The sequence below is a fragment of the Hypomesus transpacificus genome, chromosome 11 (genome assembly GCF_021917145.1).
Source record: "Hypomesus transpacificus isolate Combined female chromosome 11, fHypTra1, whole genome shotgun sequence".
In the NCBI taxonomy this organism is placed as follows: Eukaryota; Metazoa; Chordata; class Actinopteri; order Osmeriformes; family Osmeridae; genus Hypomesus; species Hypomesus transpacificus.
This window is the reverse complement of record NC_061070.1, coordinates 542,518-561,742: the sequence shown is the minus strand read 5'-3', so window position 1 is coordinate 561,742 and position 19,225 is coordinate 542,518. Positions and strand designations below refer to the sequence as shown.

The following is a 19,225-nucleotide window of genomic DNA, read 5'->3' as shown; positions in this document are numbered from 1 at the left end:
TTCCCACACTGGAGATGCACTGTCAGTGTTCAGGGGCGCCTGGAAGCCTGTGAAATGTGAACACAAGCAGAGGAGTTAGTATTGGCCTGTGGTCAAGCGGGGAAACATGCAACACTCTCAAGGAGGGCAAACACTTTCACAACATCTTGATCAACACTAAGTCAAGCATTGGAATATAAGTTCTGTCTGTGCTATTTCACAATATCCATCCCAGAATGTCTTTCGGCACTGTCCCTAGAGACTAGCTGACATAACACCCAGTCCATGCACAGTGAGCACCAAAACGTCACTCTCGTGCACACTTCCAACTCCAAAAACCTCCATGTTGGAATCAAGACATTATAATTCACACTCTCAGTCTCCTAGGGGACCATGTCTCCGGTCCAGACCTTCTGCAGACTCTGCTTCTCCCTAGCCCTCAGGACGTGCTCCAGGGTGCAGGTCTGGTCCGCCACCACCCCCTGCTGTTCCCTCAGTGCCCTCTGGGTGGCGCTGAGAGTCTTGAGGAGGTGCCGGCTCTGGGCAGGGCTGAGAAACTGGGCATGCTCAGATATGAAGTACTGGATGTCGAACGCTACTTCCTCCAGCTGCCGCCGGAACCCTGACAGCCTTCCCTCAGTGTTCTAGAACCCCACCCAGAAGAACACTGACATCAGCAAACACGTTCCGGACACTGACTTGATCATAATAATAATAATAATAATATCAAACGTATCTGAATGGCAGAATTTAAGCCATTACATGACTGGACAGAATGCATGTATGATTCACAAATAATACCCTGTTCTGCTCGATCATGTGTTTCACTGTGTCCAGGTCACATGTGTCCTTCGCATCCAGATTGCAGACAATTTCAGGGTTATCACAGATACACCCTGAGAGGGTTTCAAGCGTACAGAGCAGATCCTGGTACGTGGACTCCAGATGGGCCTGAAAATTATGAGATTTCAAAACAGAAAGATCTTTCTTTTTCACAAACTGCCGTTTTCAGCAGTTTTCCATGACCAACACCCAAAATCCAGTGCTGTTTTCGACACTGACCTTTTCTATTTCAATAGCCTGTGTCAGAACATAAGTCCTTTCTGCAGAGATTCGGCAAACGTCTGTGAAAGCTGGCTGCAAATCAATGAAGGCTGAGGCCAAGTCTTGGTGGATTTGTGAGGGTACCATTTCATTACTGCAGTGCAACAGCTGCCTGGCTAGCTGCAGGTCTGTATTTAGAACACCAGCCAGCGCGGACAGATTCGATTCCAGTGACTAGACACAGCGTGAGTTTAGTCCAAAGAAAGGGAGAAATACAACATGTGAAAAGTAGTCGTGGAAGCTGATATCTGTTCATGCAAAGTGAGAACAACTCAGATTTACAGACATGTAGAGAAAGAGAAAGAACTAAATAGGTAGAAATGCAGGACTACATACAGTTACCTGAGTGGTCATCTACCAATCCAGGCATTTAGGGTTGTGGTATAGAGTACAGTAGAAAATCACATGGCAAACCTGAGATTCTCCCAGCTGACCCACTAACTCCTCCATGTAGCTAGTTAGAGGACCCTGGGTCAAAAGGTCATTCTTGATGTCCTCTAAGGCATCTCCGTGATCCTGGAGTCTGCCCACACACTCCAGATAATCCTGAGTGGAACACTGTGGCTGAAAGGAGGCCACAAAGTGTTGGTATCATTTAGTCACTGTCAAATTCATCTTACATGTCTCTGATTTTGGAAGGTAGATACACAAATAAAATGGTGAAATAAAGAGGACATACCTTGACTTCAGCTTCAATCCCCTCAGCTTTCCTCATACTGGAGCCAGTAGCAGCGCGCGCCCGCCGGTCCTCCAGGGCAGAGTGGCAGAGGTCTGGCTTCTCTGCCTCTGTCGCTCCTTCAGCCTCCTCCTCGGAGCTCTCCTCCTGGATGCTCTCCAGACGGCAGCCCTGCCTGTCCTCCTGTGGCCCTCCGCCCATCATACTGGTCAGGGTCTCCATGACCTCCCGCAGAACCTCTGGGTCCTGACCGGAGGACACGTTCTGGATCACCTGCAGCAACTGAGACTGGATGTGGGACCTGGTCCTCTCCGGGCCTTCAGGAGAGTCCTTGCTCTCAGGGGAGTGTGGAGCTTCCTGCTTCAGCGCGTCCACGAGGAGATCTGGTCTGCTGTTCTCCAGGAGGCCTGGGGGTGCCTGGAGGCCTGGGGGTGCCTGGAGGCCTGGGGGTGCCTGGATGCCTGGAGGTGCCTGGAGGCCTGGGGGTGCCTGGATGTCTGGAGGTGCCTGGAGGCCTGGGGGTGCCTGGAGGCCTGGGGGTGCCTGGAGGCCTGGAGATGCCTGGAGGCCTGGAGGTCCCTGGATGTCTGGAGGTCCCTGGAGGCCTGGAGGTGCTGGTCCCTGGTCGGGGCCTGTTCTCCCTGGGGGGTGGGGAATGGTCTGGATCACACTGATGATGTCCTCCACTGCCTGGTTCTCTGCCTTCTGCAGGTCTCCCACATCTGCCCCCTCCACCCTCATCTTCACCAGCTCGTCCAGGCCAGACCGCACAGCGTCGTAGAGGACTAAGGCTGGGGCCGCAGCACCGTCAGATGCACTAGAGGATTCTGGGTAGGTATTGTTAGTCTTCAGTAGGGATTCCTCTAAGGGGCTACACCCAGTTTGTGTTGGATGTGATTCCTGACCCCTTACATTCCATCTTCTTTCTGATCCTAGGCCAGGTTCTGACCCATTCAGTGGAGGCCCTGAGGAGAGGCCGTTCTCAGGTGATCTCGGTCGGTGGTTGTTTTCGTCTGTCTGTGTTGTCGATCCTGCCTCAGACTCAGCTTCTGCAGGGGTACAACCTGGGCCCTGAGAATGAACCTCGGCCGGCTGTTTCACTGCAGATGGTTCCTTGCCTGATTCAGTCTGGGAGCTTGCCTTAGCATTAGAACCTGACTGATTCGTTGCTCCAGTGGGATCCGACGTGGTACCGGAAGAATGATCTTCGACGAGGGTAGGCACAGACATTTCTAAATACGTTTTGTAATCGCTGTAATCACTGCTGTGACTTGTGTCAGGAATAGCCGCCTCTGACATCATAGCTGAATTTGAAGAGTCTTGCCAAAGCACTGGAGGAATCAAATCACATACAAACTCACTCTGACTGTGTCCATTGTGAGAAGAGACAGGTGTGATTCCCCCTAATGGCTTTGGTCTGACAACAGCTTGCTGAGGCATCCCATGATTCGGCTGTAGATATTCAGTGGCACTGGCTGTGATCTCCCCTGCATTCCCAGAAGAAGACTCAGACACCAAGCCAGTGGTGCGGCTGGACAGACCCCTGGAAGACGAGCTCTCTGGGATGAGCTCCTCGGCCGGCTCCCTGACTGGAGCCAGCACGTTCTCCGTCTTCCTCTCTTCAGACTGCGTGTCGCTGTGTGAGGAACAGGACACCCCCGAGTCACTGTGAACCGGACTCACCGTCTGGTTAGCTACAATCTCCACCTGTCGGTAACTTGCACTGGTCAGCCCATCGTCCAGGCAGAACACCACTGGCTCCACATCATCAGGCAGACCAGGGGAAGTGACACCGACGGTCTGTTGATTTTCCTCAGATTTACCCACGGAAAGCCTGTTATCCGAAATACCGATTGGATGTGACTTGTTTGATAAAGTATTATGTTGGGTGTCATTTCTGGATTCGCAGATCATATCTGATGAGGAATCTCTACTGGGATGGACCGATGGCTCCCAATCTTCTGTTGGTAAACATGCTGAGTCAGTTTGATGGCCGGTACGCTCCTCTGTTAACTGATTGGACAAGAGGGGTGAGATGATCTGTCGTGCAGAATCTTGACAGACGCTGTATGGAAGATGTGGATTCAGGGCATCACTCATCTCCTCATGGTTCCTTATACTGTCCCACTCTTTGCCTGCGAGTCCTTTCCCAGTCTCCATTCCATCCATCGGCTCATCCGGAATATCCAGAATGATCACCGCCACTTTGGTTTCAGTGTGCCGTGTCAGCAGATCCTCAGCCTCCATGTCATCTATGAATCCCAGTCGTCTGGCTTCAGAGACGGAGCGGGAGCATTTCCCCTCAGGGTCGACGATCGCTTTGTGCTTGGGCTCCGAGTGAAGGAGGCTCACGGCCAGATCTTCGCTGACCAGCCCCGACTCCAGAGCTTCACTAACAGAGATGGTGTTGCCAGCCTTGGAGTCGTACACACCGGCTAGCAGGTTCTGCTGCTCCATGATCTGCACGGCCACCTGGGAAGAGATGGATCCAGCCGACACTGCAGCCTGGAGGGTGGACATAGTGTCCCTCTGATCCCCCACCACCCCGCTCCTGTGCAGCTGGAGAGCCAGAACCTCCAGTACAGTCTCCTCATCCACCAGCCCTTTATCCAGGGCTCCCTCCAGATCGTAGCGTTTGCCTGAGGTCACATCCAGGATGCCGCCCTCCTCCACCTGGGCCTTGAGCAGGTGGAGGGCGTATCTTCTCTCATCCTCGTCCTCCAGGCCTTCCTTAGAGCACTGAGAGTCTGTGAGCCTGTCAACGGTGTCAGGCAACATCCTGCATGGTGATGATCCAGGTTCAGTCTCAGGTACCATCCTGCATGGTGATGATCCAGGCTCAGTCTCAGGTACCATCCTGCATGGTGATGATCCAGGCTCAGTCTCAGGTACCATCCTGCATGGTGATGATCCAGGCTCAGTCTCAGGTACCATCCTGCATGGTGATGATCCAGGCTCAGTCTCAGGAACCATCCTGCATGGTGATGATCCAGGCTCAGTCTCAGGTACCATCCTGCATGGTGATGATCCAGGTCCAGTCTCAGGTACCATCCTGCATGGTGATGATCCAGGCTCAGTCTCAGGAACCATTCTGCATGGTGATGATCCAGGCTCAGCCTCAGATACCATTCTGCATGGTGATGATCCAGGCTCAGTCTCAGGTACCATCCTGCATGGTGATGATCCAGGTTCAGTCTCAGGTACCATCCTGCATGGTGATGATCCAGGCTCAGTCTCAGGTATCATCCTGCATGGTGATGATCCAGGCTCAGTCTCAGGTACCATCCTGCATGGTGACAATCCAGGCTCAGCCTCAGGCAACATCCTGCATGGTGATGATCCAGGCTCGGTCTCAGATACCATTCTGCATGGTGATGATCCAGGCTCAGTCTCAGGTACCATCCTGCATGGTGATGATCCAGGCTCAGCCTCAGGAACCATCCTGCATGGTGATGAGCCAGGCTCAGCCTCTGTTTGCATCTGCTGCCAAGGGGGCAAAAATGCAGTTGGGGGGCTTGACAGTGCGAGCTCATGTGTTCCTGAAGTTAAAAACGTATCGGATCCATTCACGACACAGGATGTTGGAAATGTTTGGCTTCCTTTATTTGCTAAACCTCCATTGGCGGACCTATTTACTTGATCAACTGAATCTTCCTCCAAGTTGTTGCCATGAACAGGACCTATGCATTTCGAGTACTTTTGAGACGTGTCCTCAGACAAACCAGAAATGAGCTGCGTCATGTTTCTTATCGTGTCAGTTGGTCCAAAGGGTTCCTCAAGGGCATCATGTCCTGAAACACTAGTCCCAAGATAGGTTTTAACATCTAGAGAAACCTCATTTCTCTTGTCAACCACACCCGGAAAACTAAGCACTTCCTGGTCTTCTATCGTTTGATCTATTTCTTCATCGATTTGCAACAGAATCAGATCCTCCTTACTGCTTCGAGATGATGCTTCTGAATTTGTCAATTTCTCAGAATTGTCATCCATCCTTGTATCATCCTCAGACGATACCGAGTTCTGTCTCTCACGTTCAGCAGCGTCTGCTAAGTCTTCCATTAAGAGTTTGGACATGTTCGACAGCTGTCCATCAAATATCAGAAGTCTTTTCCCAGATGTTGGATCCATGTAGCTGTTCAGCATGAGGTAGGAGATAAAGAGCTGCTCTGCCTCAGAGGGAGAGGGAGCAGCAAGGCTCTGTTCACCCACGTCTGCGGCATCTCTGGGACTGTGACATCCTTCAATCTGCAGCTCCTTGAACATCAACCAAGAGGAGAACCTCGCATTAAGTTCATCGATATCTGAAAACACATCTGGTATTTCGATCGTTTTCAGTATCTCCACTGTATGTCTGTCTATCAGACCGCTTCTGACTGCAGAGTTGATATCGACAACCTCTGAGTTGTCCGGGATGTAAAAGGCCGCTATCTTCTGTCTGTTGCTGATCAGTTTGCAGGCAAGCTGGTTGGTGATAATGTTGTGCTGCAGAAAGGTGGAGAAAGTGACTATCTCCCCTGAGTGAGGCCACAACAGCCCCGTGAAGCCCCTCTGTTTCTCCAGCACCAGCAGAGCACTGGTGGAGCTCATCAAGTCACACTGGACAGCTTCATCCACCGTAAGCCTCTCTCCATTTTTGGGATTGACAATGCCGCCATTTTGTGTCTGGTGACTCAGTATCAGAGAGGCAATATCTGGGTCAATGAGGCCCTCTGACAGGGCTTCCTCAACTGTCAGTTTACGTCCGGTGTTTGGGTCGACGATCCCACCAGCAAACAGTTGAGACCCTAGTAATCTTAACATGGTCTCACGATCGATACAGCCCTCATGGGCCGCCGTCAGCACACTGGTTTCCTTTCCTGATGGCAACACTATGGTTCCTTGATGGTTTCCCTTCACAGGCAGCAGTCGTAGACCTGTCTCCTTATGAAAGACACTCATCTGGATGAGCTGGGCCAGGGACACATTCTCAGCCGTGCTAGGGCAGATCAGACCCTTCGCGCTGTTCTGTCTTTCCAGGATCTGGACGTAAAAAGGGGCAGGGATGAGTCCAAACTGTAAGGCATCATCGAGGGTGAGTAATTCCCTGGTGTTAAATATCTTGAGACCTCCAGTAGCCAGCTGGATCTCCATGACTTTGATAGCCAACTTTTCCGAGATGACCCCCTCACAGAAGGCTGCTATCGCGGGCAGAGGCTCCGAGGAAAACTGGGGGCTCTGGAGGATGTTGTTGGCCTCGTTCAGATCCTGGAGTTGCCTCCATGTGGGCTCATCGAGCAGGTTCTTTGTGAGAGCCTCGTCCAGGTCGACAGACCCCCTGCTCTGTGGCAGAGTGAGGCCGTGAACGACCAGCTGGGCCTCGAGGAGGCAGACCCCCGTCCTCTGGTCCAGCAAGCCTCTCTGGACAGAAGCAAACACGGAGTAGAATGATCCACTCCCAGTCTCCAGGACCCCCTCAATGGTCTGGGAATCCTGTGGGACAACCAGAAGGAGAAGGTGAGTATCCATTTAACATACCTCTGAGATATCCCGCTGATATCAATTATATTCAAATCAATCTTTTTTGGGGAATTGTTTTCAAAAGCAAGGCGAAACACGTACTCACCCATCAGACAAGCAAGAAGTTCATGTGCAACAATGCAAGGCTCTGACAGTGTTTTTCCGGAGCAAGAGGAACATTGGACACATTGAAAGCTGACATGCATCTGTGAACAGAACTCAGTATCTGGCCAAACGAGAGAGCAAGTTAGACACACCACACAAAGGGAGTTATGTTGGACAGGGAGGGCACCTGTGGGGAAGAGAATGACTGTGCATCAAGGATGGCTGTGAAAGGTCAGAATGTGGAAGGGTGATTCAGGGTGGTTCAGTCAGGAAGCATGTTTACAGCATACTCAGATTCCCTGGGTTTCATTGGTTCACATACTACAGAGGAACCCTCCTACTATTTCTCTTGTCTTCATTGGCTGACAGCGTTAAAAATGTCTCAAGAGAAAACCATGCTGGGGATATCACAGGTTAGTCATGCAGGAGCACAGTAGGTGGCGCTAGTGTGCTTTGCAAATCCACACATCTCTTATCCACCCCAGTGCAGAGCAGAGAAGCAGTTCCAAACCTGGTCAACAGGGGGCGTCTGGTCTGCACACTGCTGGCTGAGATCACTGTAGGCCTGATGCAGCAGTTTCAGCTGTTCCTTGGCCTCCTGCTTCTCCTCCTCAGTCATCCTGCAAGACAACACATGCCAAACATTTAACTTCTTTCAGCCCTGATTTACAGGACAATAAAATCAAAAGATACTGAACAGATAACAGACTCATTCATGTTTCGCATTACATTTGCAGCGTGACGCAAGCATAATCTGAAGTCAAAATCCTTCAGATTCAACATAATATTATTGTAATTCCAACCAGGAAGCACACAGGGCGTGGCCCAGCATATTATCATGAAACGTTGATTCAAGAGAAGCGCTCACTTGTCACTGTGTTTGGTAATCAGCATCTGTGTGGTCCTCAGGACCTCTGCAATCTGCTCCTTCTTGGTCACAATCTCCTCCATTGATGTCTGGAATAATACAGACCATGTGTATAAATCTGCCTTGTGTGCTCTGAATGCTGACAATTCCAAGTACTGTGAGAAGGCCAGGCTGAACACACAGCATTGTGCATATCCAATATTGAAATGTGCATGTGTTGCTTTCTAACCGTTTCTGGGAAATGAGGATTGCGCTAGATATTAGGCTGTGATGACTTACCCTAGGCTATGATAGCCCTAACCCTAATTCAGCAGGAGTGTTCTATGTATGTTACACAATTACATTATTACGTTAATTCAATAGGTTTATTTTAACGCAATATGTAATGCCAAGCAATAGGGCAATTTACAACAGCTTTAAAGCTTTTTTATAAAATTATATTTTTCATTGAGGAAAAGAGGTTTACTTGTAACATGTTGTGGTGATGAGTGAAAATGACAGTTAAGTTGTTGTCAAGATACTGGGATGTTATTGTGGTGCTTGTGCAACAGTTTTCTCAGGTGATTTTCTTGTGAAGACCCTGGGAGGGTTCATTTCAAGGGGCTTGATACCTTAATAATGGCACAGCTGTCAAGCTGAAACTGTATATGCAGCTTAAACCTTTGTATTTATATTGTGTAGCTATAACTGGCTAAATTAAATGATAAAAATCATCAAAAACTGGTTTGTTTATTGGAAACCATGCACATACAATTATAAAGAGAAGTTGTGGGATCGTTTTGTAAAACAATTTGTATTTGGCAGGAAACACAATTCTTGGAAAGACGTTATAGTATATATATACATAATACATGGGGGTGATAATATACACATGTATAGTCTTGGGAGGAGAGTTGAAAACACCATAGAGCAGGGGTCGGCAAGTAACTTGGGCCACGGGCCAGTATTTTTCCTCGCCACTAGACGGCGGGCCAGAGTCTGGGTTACTGCCTATTTAGACGCTGCGATAGGTGCCCTTGCGATACGTGCACTCGCAACAACTAGGCCTATATGGAGAATGGGTAGGTCTACTACAAATAGCTAACGATAATAAACCATGTGCATGAGCCCATTGGTGGTCTGTTAACGAACTGTATCAACATGGTCGTCACTGTCATCCCAACGTGGTGGGTCGTCATCGTTGGTGCACATAAATACTGTCATCAAGTGAGAATAGGATTACTAGGACCTAGTCAAGGTTTTAATGTGAGGTGAAATCGGAACTTCACATTAATGCGAGCAAAAATTTAATTTTTTACCTGGCTTTTTCAGTTCCTCCTGGGATCTTATCCCTTCCATTTTATTTTTTTCGCTTCAGCTTAATCTAGCTAACTCCCTCCACAACAATAAATTATGGTTTGTGTTTGAGAAACATGCGCGACAACTGAACTGCACTTTTTAATGCACGGTCTGATCATGCGCTTAATTAGATTAAAACACAATGTAGCCTATTAGCTTACTTTTCAGTCACACAGTAACTTAACAAACTTAAGGCATATCCTGTTATTCGGTGTGTGAAAAAAACAAAGAGAAAGCAGGCGATCTTCTGGCCCAATTTATAAGCGGGCAAAGCGGCCCACCGTGAATTCTCCCTATTCTCCCGATGGCCATTCCGGGCCTGAAACTATAAATTAATAAGCAATGTCGTGGGGGGTGCTATCGGGGTGCTTTGGTCTTTCTTGGGGGTGCTGAAGCACCTGCTAGCCCCTTCCTAGCGCTGCCATAGAGAGCGCTGCCCATGATTACTAACCATAACTGTGCTTTCACATCAGGCGATCTGTCAGCCGTGAGGTGTAGCGATCATATGGTAGCGATGACATGGCGAAAAAATACTTCAGAAAAGTCAATAAGTGTATTCGACTTCATGCAGCGACGGCAGCGCCGACAGCCGGCTGCCTTGAAGCTGAGAATGCCATTGGTTACTTCAAGTCAACCGGGCTGCAGGCGACGCCGGCGCTGCATGAAGTCGACCACATCTAATGACACCATACCCAGTTTCCGGTTTCAAAATAAAAGTCGACGGGGAAAAAAACGTTATAAAAAATATATCATTGGAAATATTTTGACGGGCCAAATAAAATCGCTGGCGGGCCACAATTGGCCCGCGGGCCGCCTGTTGCCGACCCCTGCCATAGAGTGACAGCATGGTTGTTTTATGCACAGTTATTACCTGGGGCTTACTAGCAGTCGTTGTGCTAGCTTTAGCATCTTTGCCCAGGCCAGGTTTTACACTGGACATCCAGTGCAATAGCTTGCTAACTTTATCACCATTCTCTTTCTTCTCCTCATCGACAGATCGCTAGAGGCGGAGAGAGAGGTTCATTAAAGCTTGTTATATCAGAGTTATTTATTAATATCACTGCAGATTATCGAAGGACATGGAAACATAGACAAGCAACAGCAGATACACACCAGAGATACTCCCAGCCATATTATGAATCTTTTCTAGTAATAGTCTTGCGAACCATAGTGGTTTCCATACCAGTTTAGCATGAATTCCATTTTAATGCTAATTTGCAGTTTACTGAAATGTTTGCTTGTAAACAAGCTTGGGTGAAAAGGAGAATTGCCACTTTAAAAAAGTGTACAACATGAAATGTGTGACCACTAAATAATATTTTGCATCCCTCAAATGCCTTTTTTCCCCCATTAATAAATCCAGGACGTGTTACACATATATTTTGGAACTTATAATAGATTTTCAAAAATTATTAATATCTACACTTGTTCACGTAGCATAGATTTTTACTACACAAAGTTAGATTGGTCTGTAGGTCCAGATGTACTGAAAAGAGGGCTTGGCTCCAACACTGTGAGACCTGGTGGCCTCCAGCAGTTTCATCCCTGTGTGGCAGTCAGAAACTCCTCTCTCCAGGGCCTCCTTGAAAGAGATCTTTCTTCTCGTCTTTGGGCAAGTAAGCGTTTTGGAATGAGACTTGTCGTCTTTCAGGATCGCGGCCGTGGCCTTGTCCACCAGGCCGCTCTGGATAGCCTCTTCCAGAGAGACCCTCTCGTGGGTCTCGGGATGGGGCAGTCCTCCCGTGAGGAGCTGGTACTCTAGGCAGCGGAGACCCACGTCTTTAGGAAACAGGTTCTCCTGAACCGCCTGAGACACACTCAAGATCTTAGCAGTGTGGGGGTGGATGACGCCGTAGTACGCTTGTTCGCATTGCTGGAGCTGACGAGCGAAGGACTCGACCAGGAGCCCCCTTCGGAGAGCTTCTGCCACGGGGAACCTCTCTCCCGATGCTGGGTCACAGATGCCCCCTGTGCAGGCCTGGGCCTCCAGAAAGCGCAGGGCGGTCAGACGGTCGACGAGGTTCTGCTGGAGAGCCTGGAGAACTGACAGACGCCTCTTTTGGGTGCCGTCCCACACGCCTGCAATCGGGCTGTTTGGGTCTTCAACGACGACCATTCTGGAGAAGATGACGTCAACCAGCTGGTAGATGCTGATCAGCCCACTGCGATAACTCACCAGCTCTGCGGCTTCGAGGAACCTCTGACTCAGGGCGGTTTCGATGCATACCTGCCGACCGCTTTTCAGGTCGATTATGATATGTAGGGGGCTTCCGTTGACATCGACAGTGGACTTTTCCTGCCATTCGCCATCCTGCTGTGAGAGAAAGAGGTAGGTCCTCTTGTCTATGCGGTTGGCCTTAAACGCTTCAAACGTCGACATCTCCATCCCAGCAATGCTGCTGATGACCGATACTCTATGAGAGCTCGCGGGGGATAAACCAGAGAGATGTCTCTCACCAAAGGGCAAAAGATAAACTCCACCATCAATATCATAGAGACACATCTTCAGCAGTTCACTATAGTAGGCCTTCTGTCCTGAATCAGGGTTGTGGAAGCTTCTGGGATTACTGACTGGGTCGAAGAGACTCTGCAGGGCGACTTTGTTTATGAGTCCCTGCTCAAGTGCAATGTTAGGGGGCACCCTAACGCCGATGACAGGGTTTACCAGACCTCCGGTGGCTACCTGAGCCTCCAGAAACTTCTTTCCTTTGTGTCGGTCCAGGATCCGTTCCTCCATAGCCTGGAACACAGACAGGACTTTGCTGCCATGGATGTAGCCGCTGACGGCCTTCTCTGCATCCAGCAGTTTCTCTTTCACGTCTGGCTCTACCACGCCCTTCTCCAATGCTTCCTGGACCGAGTGGGAGACACCAGTGGAGGGATCTGTCACGCATCCTGTTGCAGCCTGAGCCTCCATGAACTCAATGGCATACGTCTTAGCTAGTAAGCCCTTCTCAGCAGCGTCCATGAAGGTCATTTTTGTCTTGCTCGACTCCAAGTATATGCCAGCGATGGCAGTGGGTTTGCCGATAAACTGAGCCAACGATGCCTGGACCTCCTCCACTGTGGTCAGTCCCATTTCTAATTTTTGTAAGATGTCTCTGTCCAGGAGTTTGTTTTTTATCAACTTCCTTATACTAATGCTTCCTCTAAGCCCTGGTAGCTTGGGAGAGGCCTTGGAGGAAGCCGACTGACTTTTCACAACCTCGGTTTCTCTCAACACCGTCGCAGATTGGGACCCTTTGGTTGACATGGTTTTGACATTGGATGAACTTGTACTAGAGAGGCTGGATGTGACCTGTTGACTTCTTCTTGCAGGTCCATCCACAGACATGGATGCTTTCTGTGTTATGGATACAGCTTCAGACTGTTTTCCCGGGTTTCCGGAAACCACATTCTGGGTGTGTTTTTGCTGAACTGTTGAAGTCTGAACATAAGAGTTGTTTGGTTTAGTACTCATTGTTTGTTCCTGTGAGAGGTTTGTAGTGTGGATTATCTGATTAGGAGTAATGCTTGCGGACTGGTTGATCTTTTGATCGCAGACTGGTTGAGAAATATTTTGATTGTTGACTACTTGATCGCGAGCAGTACTTTGATTGTGGATGAGTTGATTGTTGGCACTGCTTTGATTGTGGTCAAAAGTCACATTGGATTGTTTCACTTTTTTGAGTTCATCCATGACTTTGTCTTTCTCCATCGATGCTATCTGTGAACATGGGATTAAAGAGACACTGGATTAAACAATAGAATGTACCAGACAGCAAATACCAATTCTAATCCTTTGTCGGCAGTGCAAATGACACACTTTAAATAAATCCAATACTACATTTTTAAATATAAAAAATGTATACATATTAATAAAAAAAAAGTTGAGTTGGAATATTACGAAATCTATATGTGCTGCTTTTGCAGCAGTTGAGTATAGTGTTAAGATATTTTAGATAGAAAGATATATATATTTATATATTTAGTTATTGATATATACCTCCGATGAAACTTTCATTTTGACCAGCTCCTCCTCTAGGTTGCGCTTGGCGTCTTCATATGAAGCCACAATTTTCTGTGTCAAAACAAGTTCCGTCTTCAGTTTGGCAAGATCGTTGTCTTTCGCACACTGGTGGCTGGTCTGACCTGCAGCCTCCAGCTCCTTAGCCTTCCTGCTCTCAGTGTTGATGGTGACCTCCAGCTTGAGGACCTTCTCCTGAAGGCTTTTGACCTCCTCTACGTAGGACAAAACCTGCTCGTTGAGGGAACGTGCTTCCTTTCCCTTGATGGCCAGCTTCCTCTCGCTGTCTGCCAGCAGCTGCTTGAGCTTGGTGGTCTCTCTGGAACTCTCCTTGTGGAGGTTTTCAAAGTGAGTTAAGTTTGAGCTGAGCTTTACTTTCTCTGCCTCCAATTGAGAAATCTGAGATTTGGCCTTCAGTAAGTCATGGCTGATTGAGGCTCTCTCCTGTTGCACTTTGTCCATCTTGATACGTAGTTCATTTACCTGCTGTTGGGCTTCCTGCTTTAACTTTAATGTGCTCTCATTGAATGTTTTCAACTGCTCAACTTCCTGTTTCAAATACTTGTTATCCATCTCTGCTGACAGTGTGCTTTGTGATTGCCCCTGAGTTTTCTGTTGTATTTCCAGTTTGATTTGAGATTGTTGTAACAAGAGCTTGTGCTCCATTTCAGTCTGAACCGACTTAAGTTCCCTCTCATAACTCGCCTTCTGAAGGTCAAGTTTGCTTTTCAAGTCGTCCAGCATCTGTTTACAGTTTTGTAGTTGGTTGTCCATCTGTTTGGACTTCAGCTGAAGGTCAGAACTTTCTTTCTGCTTCTGTTTGACCTGCTGTTGGGCAAGGTCCAGCCTTCCTTTCAGCATGGTGACCTCAGAAGTCAATGATACTGTTTTCTCATGGAATGCAATTTTCTCCCTTTGGAGGACAGTGATTTCCTGTTTGAAGTTGGTTGAGAATTTTTCAGAGCTTGAGGTTATTTCTTTCATGGTCAACCTGTTCTTTTGAAGCTCCGCCTCCAACTCAGTGGTTTTAGACAGTTTATTTTTCCCTTCCTGAGCCTCTTTCTTCAGTTCATCCTTTGTCCTTTTTAAAGCAGAGCTCAGTTCTTCCAATTCGGCTTTCAGGTTTTCCAGTTTCTGGTCAGCCATTTTTTTGTCTCTTTGAAGAGAGTTTATTTCCTGTTTTAGAGTTGCTGTCATTTTCTCAGAGGTTCCACTCATTCCTTTCATGTTCTGCTTACATTTCAAAAGCTCATTTTCCACCATCTTCAGTTTATTAAGATACTTTTGTCCCTCAGTGGACTCCCGCTGCAGTTCGGCCATTGTTTTCTTCAGCGTGACATTCAGATCGCTTACATCGGACTTCTGCTCCTGGACCTTTTGATTGGCCAGATTCCTCTCTGTGCCAACCAAGCTGAGATCAGACTTGAGACTCCTTATTTCCTTCTCATAATTGGCAATGTTCAAGCTGAGCTCTTTGTTCTTCTGCTGAAGATCGACTGTCTTCCTCACCTCCTCGTTGTAGTCTCTCAGCTTGATCTGAAGTTCGTGGGAGATTTGGGTCTTCTTCAGGAGTTCCTCTTCTATGATCCTCACCTGAGATTTTGTGGCCTCCACCTGAGACTTGAAAATGCTCACCTGCTGATCTTTGGTTCCAGTTTCCATTCTCACCTTCTCTAGTTCTGCTTTCAGGTTCTTCATGTTATTTTCCATCTCCTTGTTCACCTTCATCAGGTCTTCTACTTGCTTCTGAAACTGGGCAGCCATCATACCGCTCTTCTGAAGCTCTGCTTCCAGGTTCCTGGATTTGAGCAGCACATCGTGCTCAGATCTCTGTTTTAACACAAACTCCTCTTTGAGTTTTTGAAGCTGTTGCTTCCAGCTCTCTGCCTCATTTTTCAACGACTTCATCTTTTGCTCAGAGAAGGTTTTATCCTGCTGAAGAGACTCGATACTGACTTGAAGGCCGCTTACATTGTTGTCCAACAACATATTAATCCTCGTCAGTTCATTGATCTTGTATTTGAGTTGTTCTCCCTCCGTCTGTTTGGTGCCCAACTCGTCCTCCAGACACCTGACCTTGAGACCTTTCTCCTGCTCCATGGTGCTCCTCTGGAGGAGCTGTCCTTGATGGATTTTCAGCTGCTCTTTCATGCCTTCGACCTCCGTCTTGTGGAACATAGCCTTCTGTTCCAGGGAGGACTTGTCCCTCTGTAGGGACTTGATTTGCTCTTGAAACACATAGATGGATTTCTTCAGGTCGGACGTTTCCTGCCTCAGCTCCTCGGATTTCTGCCTCATGCTGCCTCTGTCCAGCTCCATGTCCAACTGCAGCTTCTTCAACCTGTTGTTGCTCTCCTCCAGAAGCTCTTTGAAACGTTGAGCCTTCTCCTCTGCGATATTCTTATGCATCAACGCGGCGTTCAGCTCCGACTTCAATGTCTTGATCTCCGTTTCTGCCTTCTTTTTCACCATGGTCAGCTCCTCCAGTTTGAGATGTAGGACCTCTGCCTCCACATCAGCTTGGACTTGCTGGATGCTGTGAGCGAGGGAGGCGTTCTCCCTGACCGTGGAAGACCTGGACTCGCTGAGGACGGTTCGGGTCTCATTGGTTTTGACCTGCTGGGCCTTATCCATCTCCATGACACGGACATGGTTAATCAGCTCTGCCTCCGTGCCCTCCTTGGCCTTCAGCTCTCGCTGGAGGGTTCGACTGTGCTCCTCCAGGTCCTGCACGTCGCTGTCCTTCCTCCTCAGGTGGTCCTCCAGCTTCCTGCGGGCCACGGTGCCCTCCTCAATGTTCCTCTTCAGCATGCGGAGACTTTCCTCCAGGGAGGACTGCTTGGCCTCTGACTGCTGGATCAGCTGTCTGGCGTGGCCCAGCTCCTGCTCCACAGCAGCTTTGCCCTTCACAGCAATCTCCATTTCCGCTCGCGACTGCTGCACCTCAAACTCTGCCTTAGACTTCTGGAGGGTGAGGTCCTCGATGGACTTCTGTTGTGTTTCCACCTCCTCCCCGAGGCTTTCCAGCTGTGCCTGCCTCTCAGCCAATGATGTCTCCAGTTCCTGTACCTGCTGTTGAAGATGACCAATCTCCTGCTCCCCTGCGGCCTTTTGGAGTTCCATGGTCTCTGTCCATGTGAGGTATTCTGCCTTCTCTGAAGCCTTTCTGCTCTACAAGGCAAGACAACAAGTCATCCAAACATTCCAAATGTTGAATTTTGAAATGGAATATTCACTATTTTAGCAGGTCTAACATCCTTACCAAGGAGAGGCAAGGTTTTGCAGCGTTGTTAATTGTCCCCAACAAGTGCCACCATGATGTGAAAAAGCATTTCCATTCCAGTGACAGGAGGATTGACAAGGTAGTTGACAGAGTTCGCCGCCACCAACAACAATGCAAAAGAGTGTCTCTTTTGCATGGGAATACGGTGCATAAGCCCTCAAGATTTAGCTTGAAAGCTAAATTTCTCCATTTGTATTAAATGGGTAACCAACAGTAACCTGAATTTGTTCTTAATATGGCTGGAAGTAATCCCCCCATCCCATTCAAAACACAAAGTGACAAAGTGTAAAGTGACAACTCATGCAAACAGTTCTTCTAATGTAGAGTGCTGTATTATATGTGCAAGTGGAAATTGCCATGACATGCCAAAAGTGTATCAACCAAAAAGAAGGCATTTAGTCTAATACTTGTTTCCTGAAGACCCATGCTGAGATAGCAACCTCATATAAGCTGTACATAGCAGGTCAGATGAGCTGTGACACTGGATTCACATTCCAGCCGCTCCCTACCTCTTCATCTTCCGTTCTCTTCAACGTCTCGCTGGCAAACTTCACGTACTGCGTCATGAGGGTGACCAAAGCGGTGTAACGGGTTCTGAGGTCCATAAACTGGGAGAGGGGTGGGGGAGGAGAGGGGGGGCATTGCATTAGACTATACAGTGTGAACCCTACGTCTTGTCATCCACCTCTGGCCCATTGTAGAATGTTCACCTCCTGCTGGATGGCGTCAGATGATCCCTGCATTCTGCGTCTCTTCAGGGGAGATTTGTGTTGGGAGTCCACCATCGCTCGGTAGGTCATCATCTGCAGCTCGTAATCCTGAAAACATACGGGACGGGAGGCTGTTTGTAACCTAGGGAAACGCTTCAACATTATCCAGGAACCAAGTCACTTGAATCCTCTAGATAGGGTGGGATATTTGGCTGCATTTCAGAAATGTCCATAGCAGTAGTTGGGGACTAACTTTGACAGCACCACAGTATTGCTCAGAGTACTTCTGGCACTCATCCATCCTGGTCTGTTTCAGTTCCATCTCAGCGACAAGGACCTGGACAACACCGGCCAAAGAAAAGCTCTCACACGTTGTGCAAACGCAACACTCATCTCTTCACAGACGTGTTTCCATTTAAAATCCTGCGCAGTGTTTCTTCTTATTTACCTTCTGTTGGTTGAGCAGCTCAGCAAGGGCCTTGCTGTCCTCAGGGTGCTTCTCCTGGGTCTTCCTCTGCATGGTCTCCACCTCTCGGGCCCATTCGTCCAGACTGGTGTACGAGTCCTTGTAGTATTTCAGAGATTTACCGATGCCCTCCAGGTCCCGAAGCCTGATAAACACACCACAGATGGCAGATGTTCATGTCGAGATTCCAGATGCAAAACCTTGATGGGAGCAGGCCTCAGTACAAACTCAAACAGCCCATGACGTTGTCGTGTACATTTCCAGAATGTCTTTTTTTCACAACATATAGGCTGCTATGCGTTGCTGCATGACAAAGTACGGGTGACATCAAGGGGAAGGTATTTTTGGAATCTGAAGGAACACCGACCTGCTCTCAATCTGCGAGTGGACACTGTTCCACCTCTCACTCAGCTGGTCCACCTTCTCCTTGTGCCAGTCCAGGTCAAAGTCGCGCTCGTTGTGCGTTTTGAACATGCGGTCGCTGACAGCCCGGGCCTTCTGGAGCTCGTCCTCCAGGTCATGGAAAACCTCCCGCTGGTCGTCAATCTCTGTCCGCCATTGCTGTGGAAGAGGAAGAAGGAAGGGTCCACCTTAGACAAACATCACCCAAGGTCTGGCACTGAATCTCCTGGGACATGGCTGACAGGGTTGATGAGCACGAACAGTGACGTGTTGCAATCTGGGAAGCTCAGTGGTAGAACATTTGACAAATCAGTAGGTTCAAATCCCTCCATGTACGTCAATGTGGCTAAAAGCTCCAGCTAAATGAACACATCATTATGTCTTGCTTTCCCCATCAGTCAAGACAGGGTGTATGAACTTCCAATCAGCTCATGTGCATGATAGCATCAAACAGGAAGTGATGTCATTTCCCATGTCGGTGTTACCTTCAGTCTGCTGATGACCGTCTCTATGGACTTCAGGTCAGAGTTCATGGTGTCCTCCTCACAGAGTTTGGCTTCGAATGTCTTGACCAAGGCCTCTGCACTCTGGCTGTGCTTCACTACCAAGCTCACAGTCTTCAGCCTGTGACACACACACACAGAAATGGTGAGAAAACACCAAAGCACTTACTTAAAAACACATTTTACACTGTAACTTTCTTTTTTACATGAACAGTTTATTATTAGGGAACTCCAATACCGATCTTTATTGTACTGTGGTGATGTGAATTCTGCAGTGATCAACCACTGG

The 19,225-nt window shown here is 48.4% G+C and overlaps 1 protein-coding gene across 16 annotated transcripts in view; it reads right to left on the bottom strand.

Annotated features, from left to right (window-relative positions):
- Window positions 1–19,225, bottom strand: part of dst (dystonin) — a 99,543-nt gene that overhangs the window by 62,489 nt on the left and 17,829 nt on the right. For 11 of the 16 annotated variants that reach the window (XM_047028587.1, XM_047028594.1, XM_047028588.1 and 8 more), the window contains 15 exons: window positions 18,919–19,057; window positions 18,399–18,592; window positions 18,014–18,176; window positions 17,819–17,902; window positions 17,566–17,673; window positions 17,365–17,463; window positions 16,642–16,743; window positions 10,438–10,566; window positions 8,229–8,317; window positions 7,872–7,980; window positions 1,763–7,228; window positions 1,498–1,647; window positions 1,042–1,257; window positions 781–930; window positions 390–623 (listed from right to left, as the gene is read on the bottom strand). In XM_047028587.1, the coding sequence (XP_046884543.1) occupies window positions 390–623; window positions 781–930; window positions 1,042–1,257; window positions 1,498–1,647; window positions 1,763–7,228; window positions 7,872–7,980; window positions 8,229–8,317; window positions 10,438–10,566; window positions 16,642–16,743; window positions 17,365–17,463; window positions 17,566–17,673; window positions 17,819–17,902; window positions 18,014–18,176; window positions 18,399–18,592; window positions 18,919–19,057 (7,432 nt within the window). The remainder of the gene's footprint in view (window positions 1–389; window positions 624–780; window positions 931–1,041; window positions 1,258–1,497; window positions 1,648–1,762; window positions 7,229–7,871; window positions 7,981–8,228; window positions 8,318–10,437; window positions 10,567–16,641; window positions 16,744–17,364; window positions 17,464–17,565; window positions 17,674–17,818; window positions 17,903–18,013; window positions 18,177–18,398; window positions 18,593–18,918; window positions 19,058–19,225) is intronic. The other 5 variants (XM_047028590.1, XM_047028605.1, XM_047028604.1 and 2 more) reach the window with 3 other exon arrangements.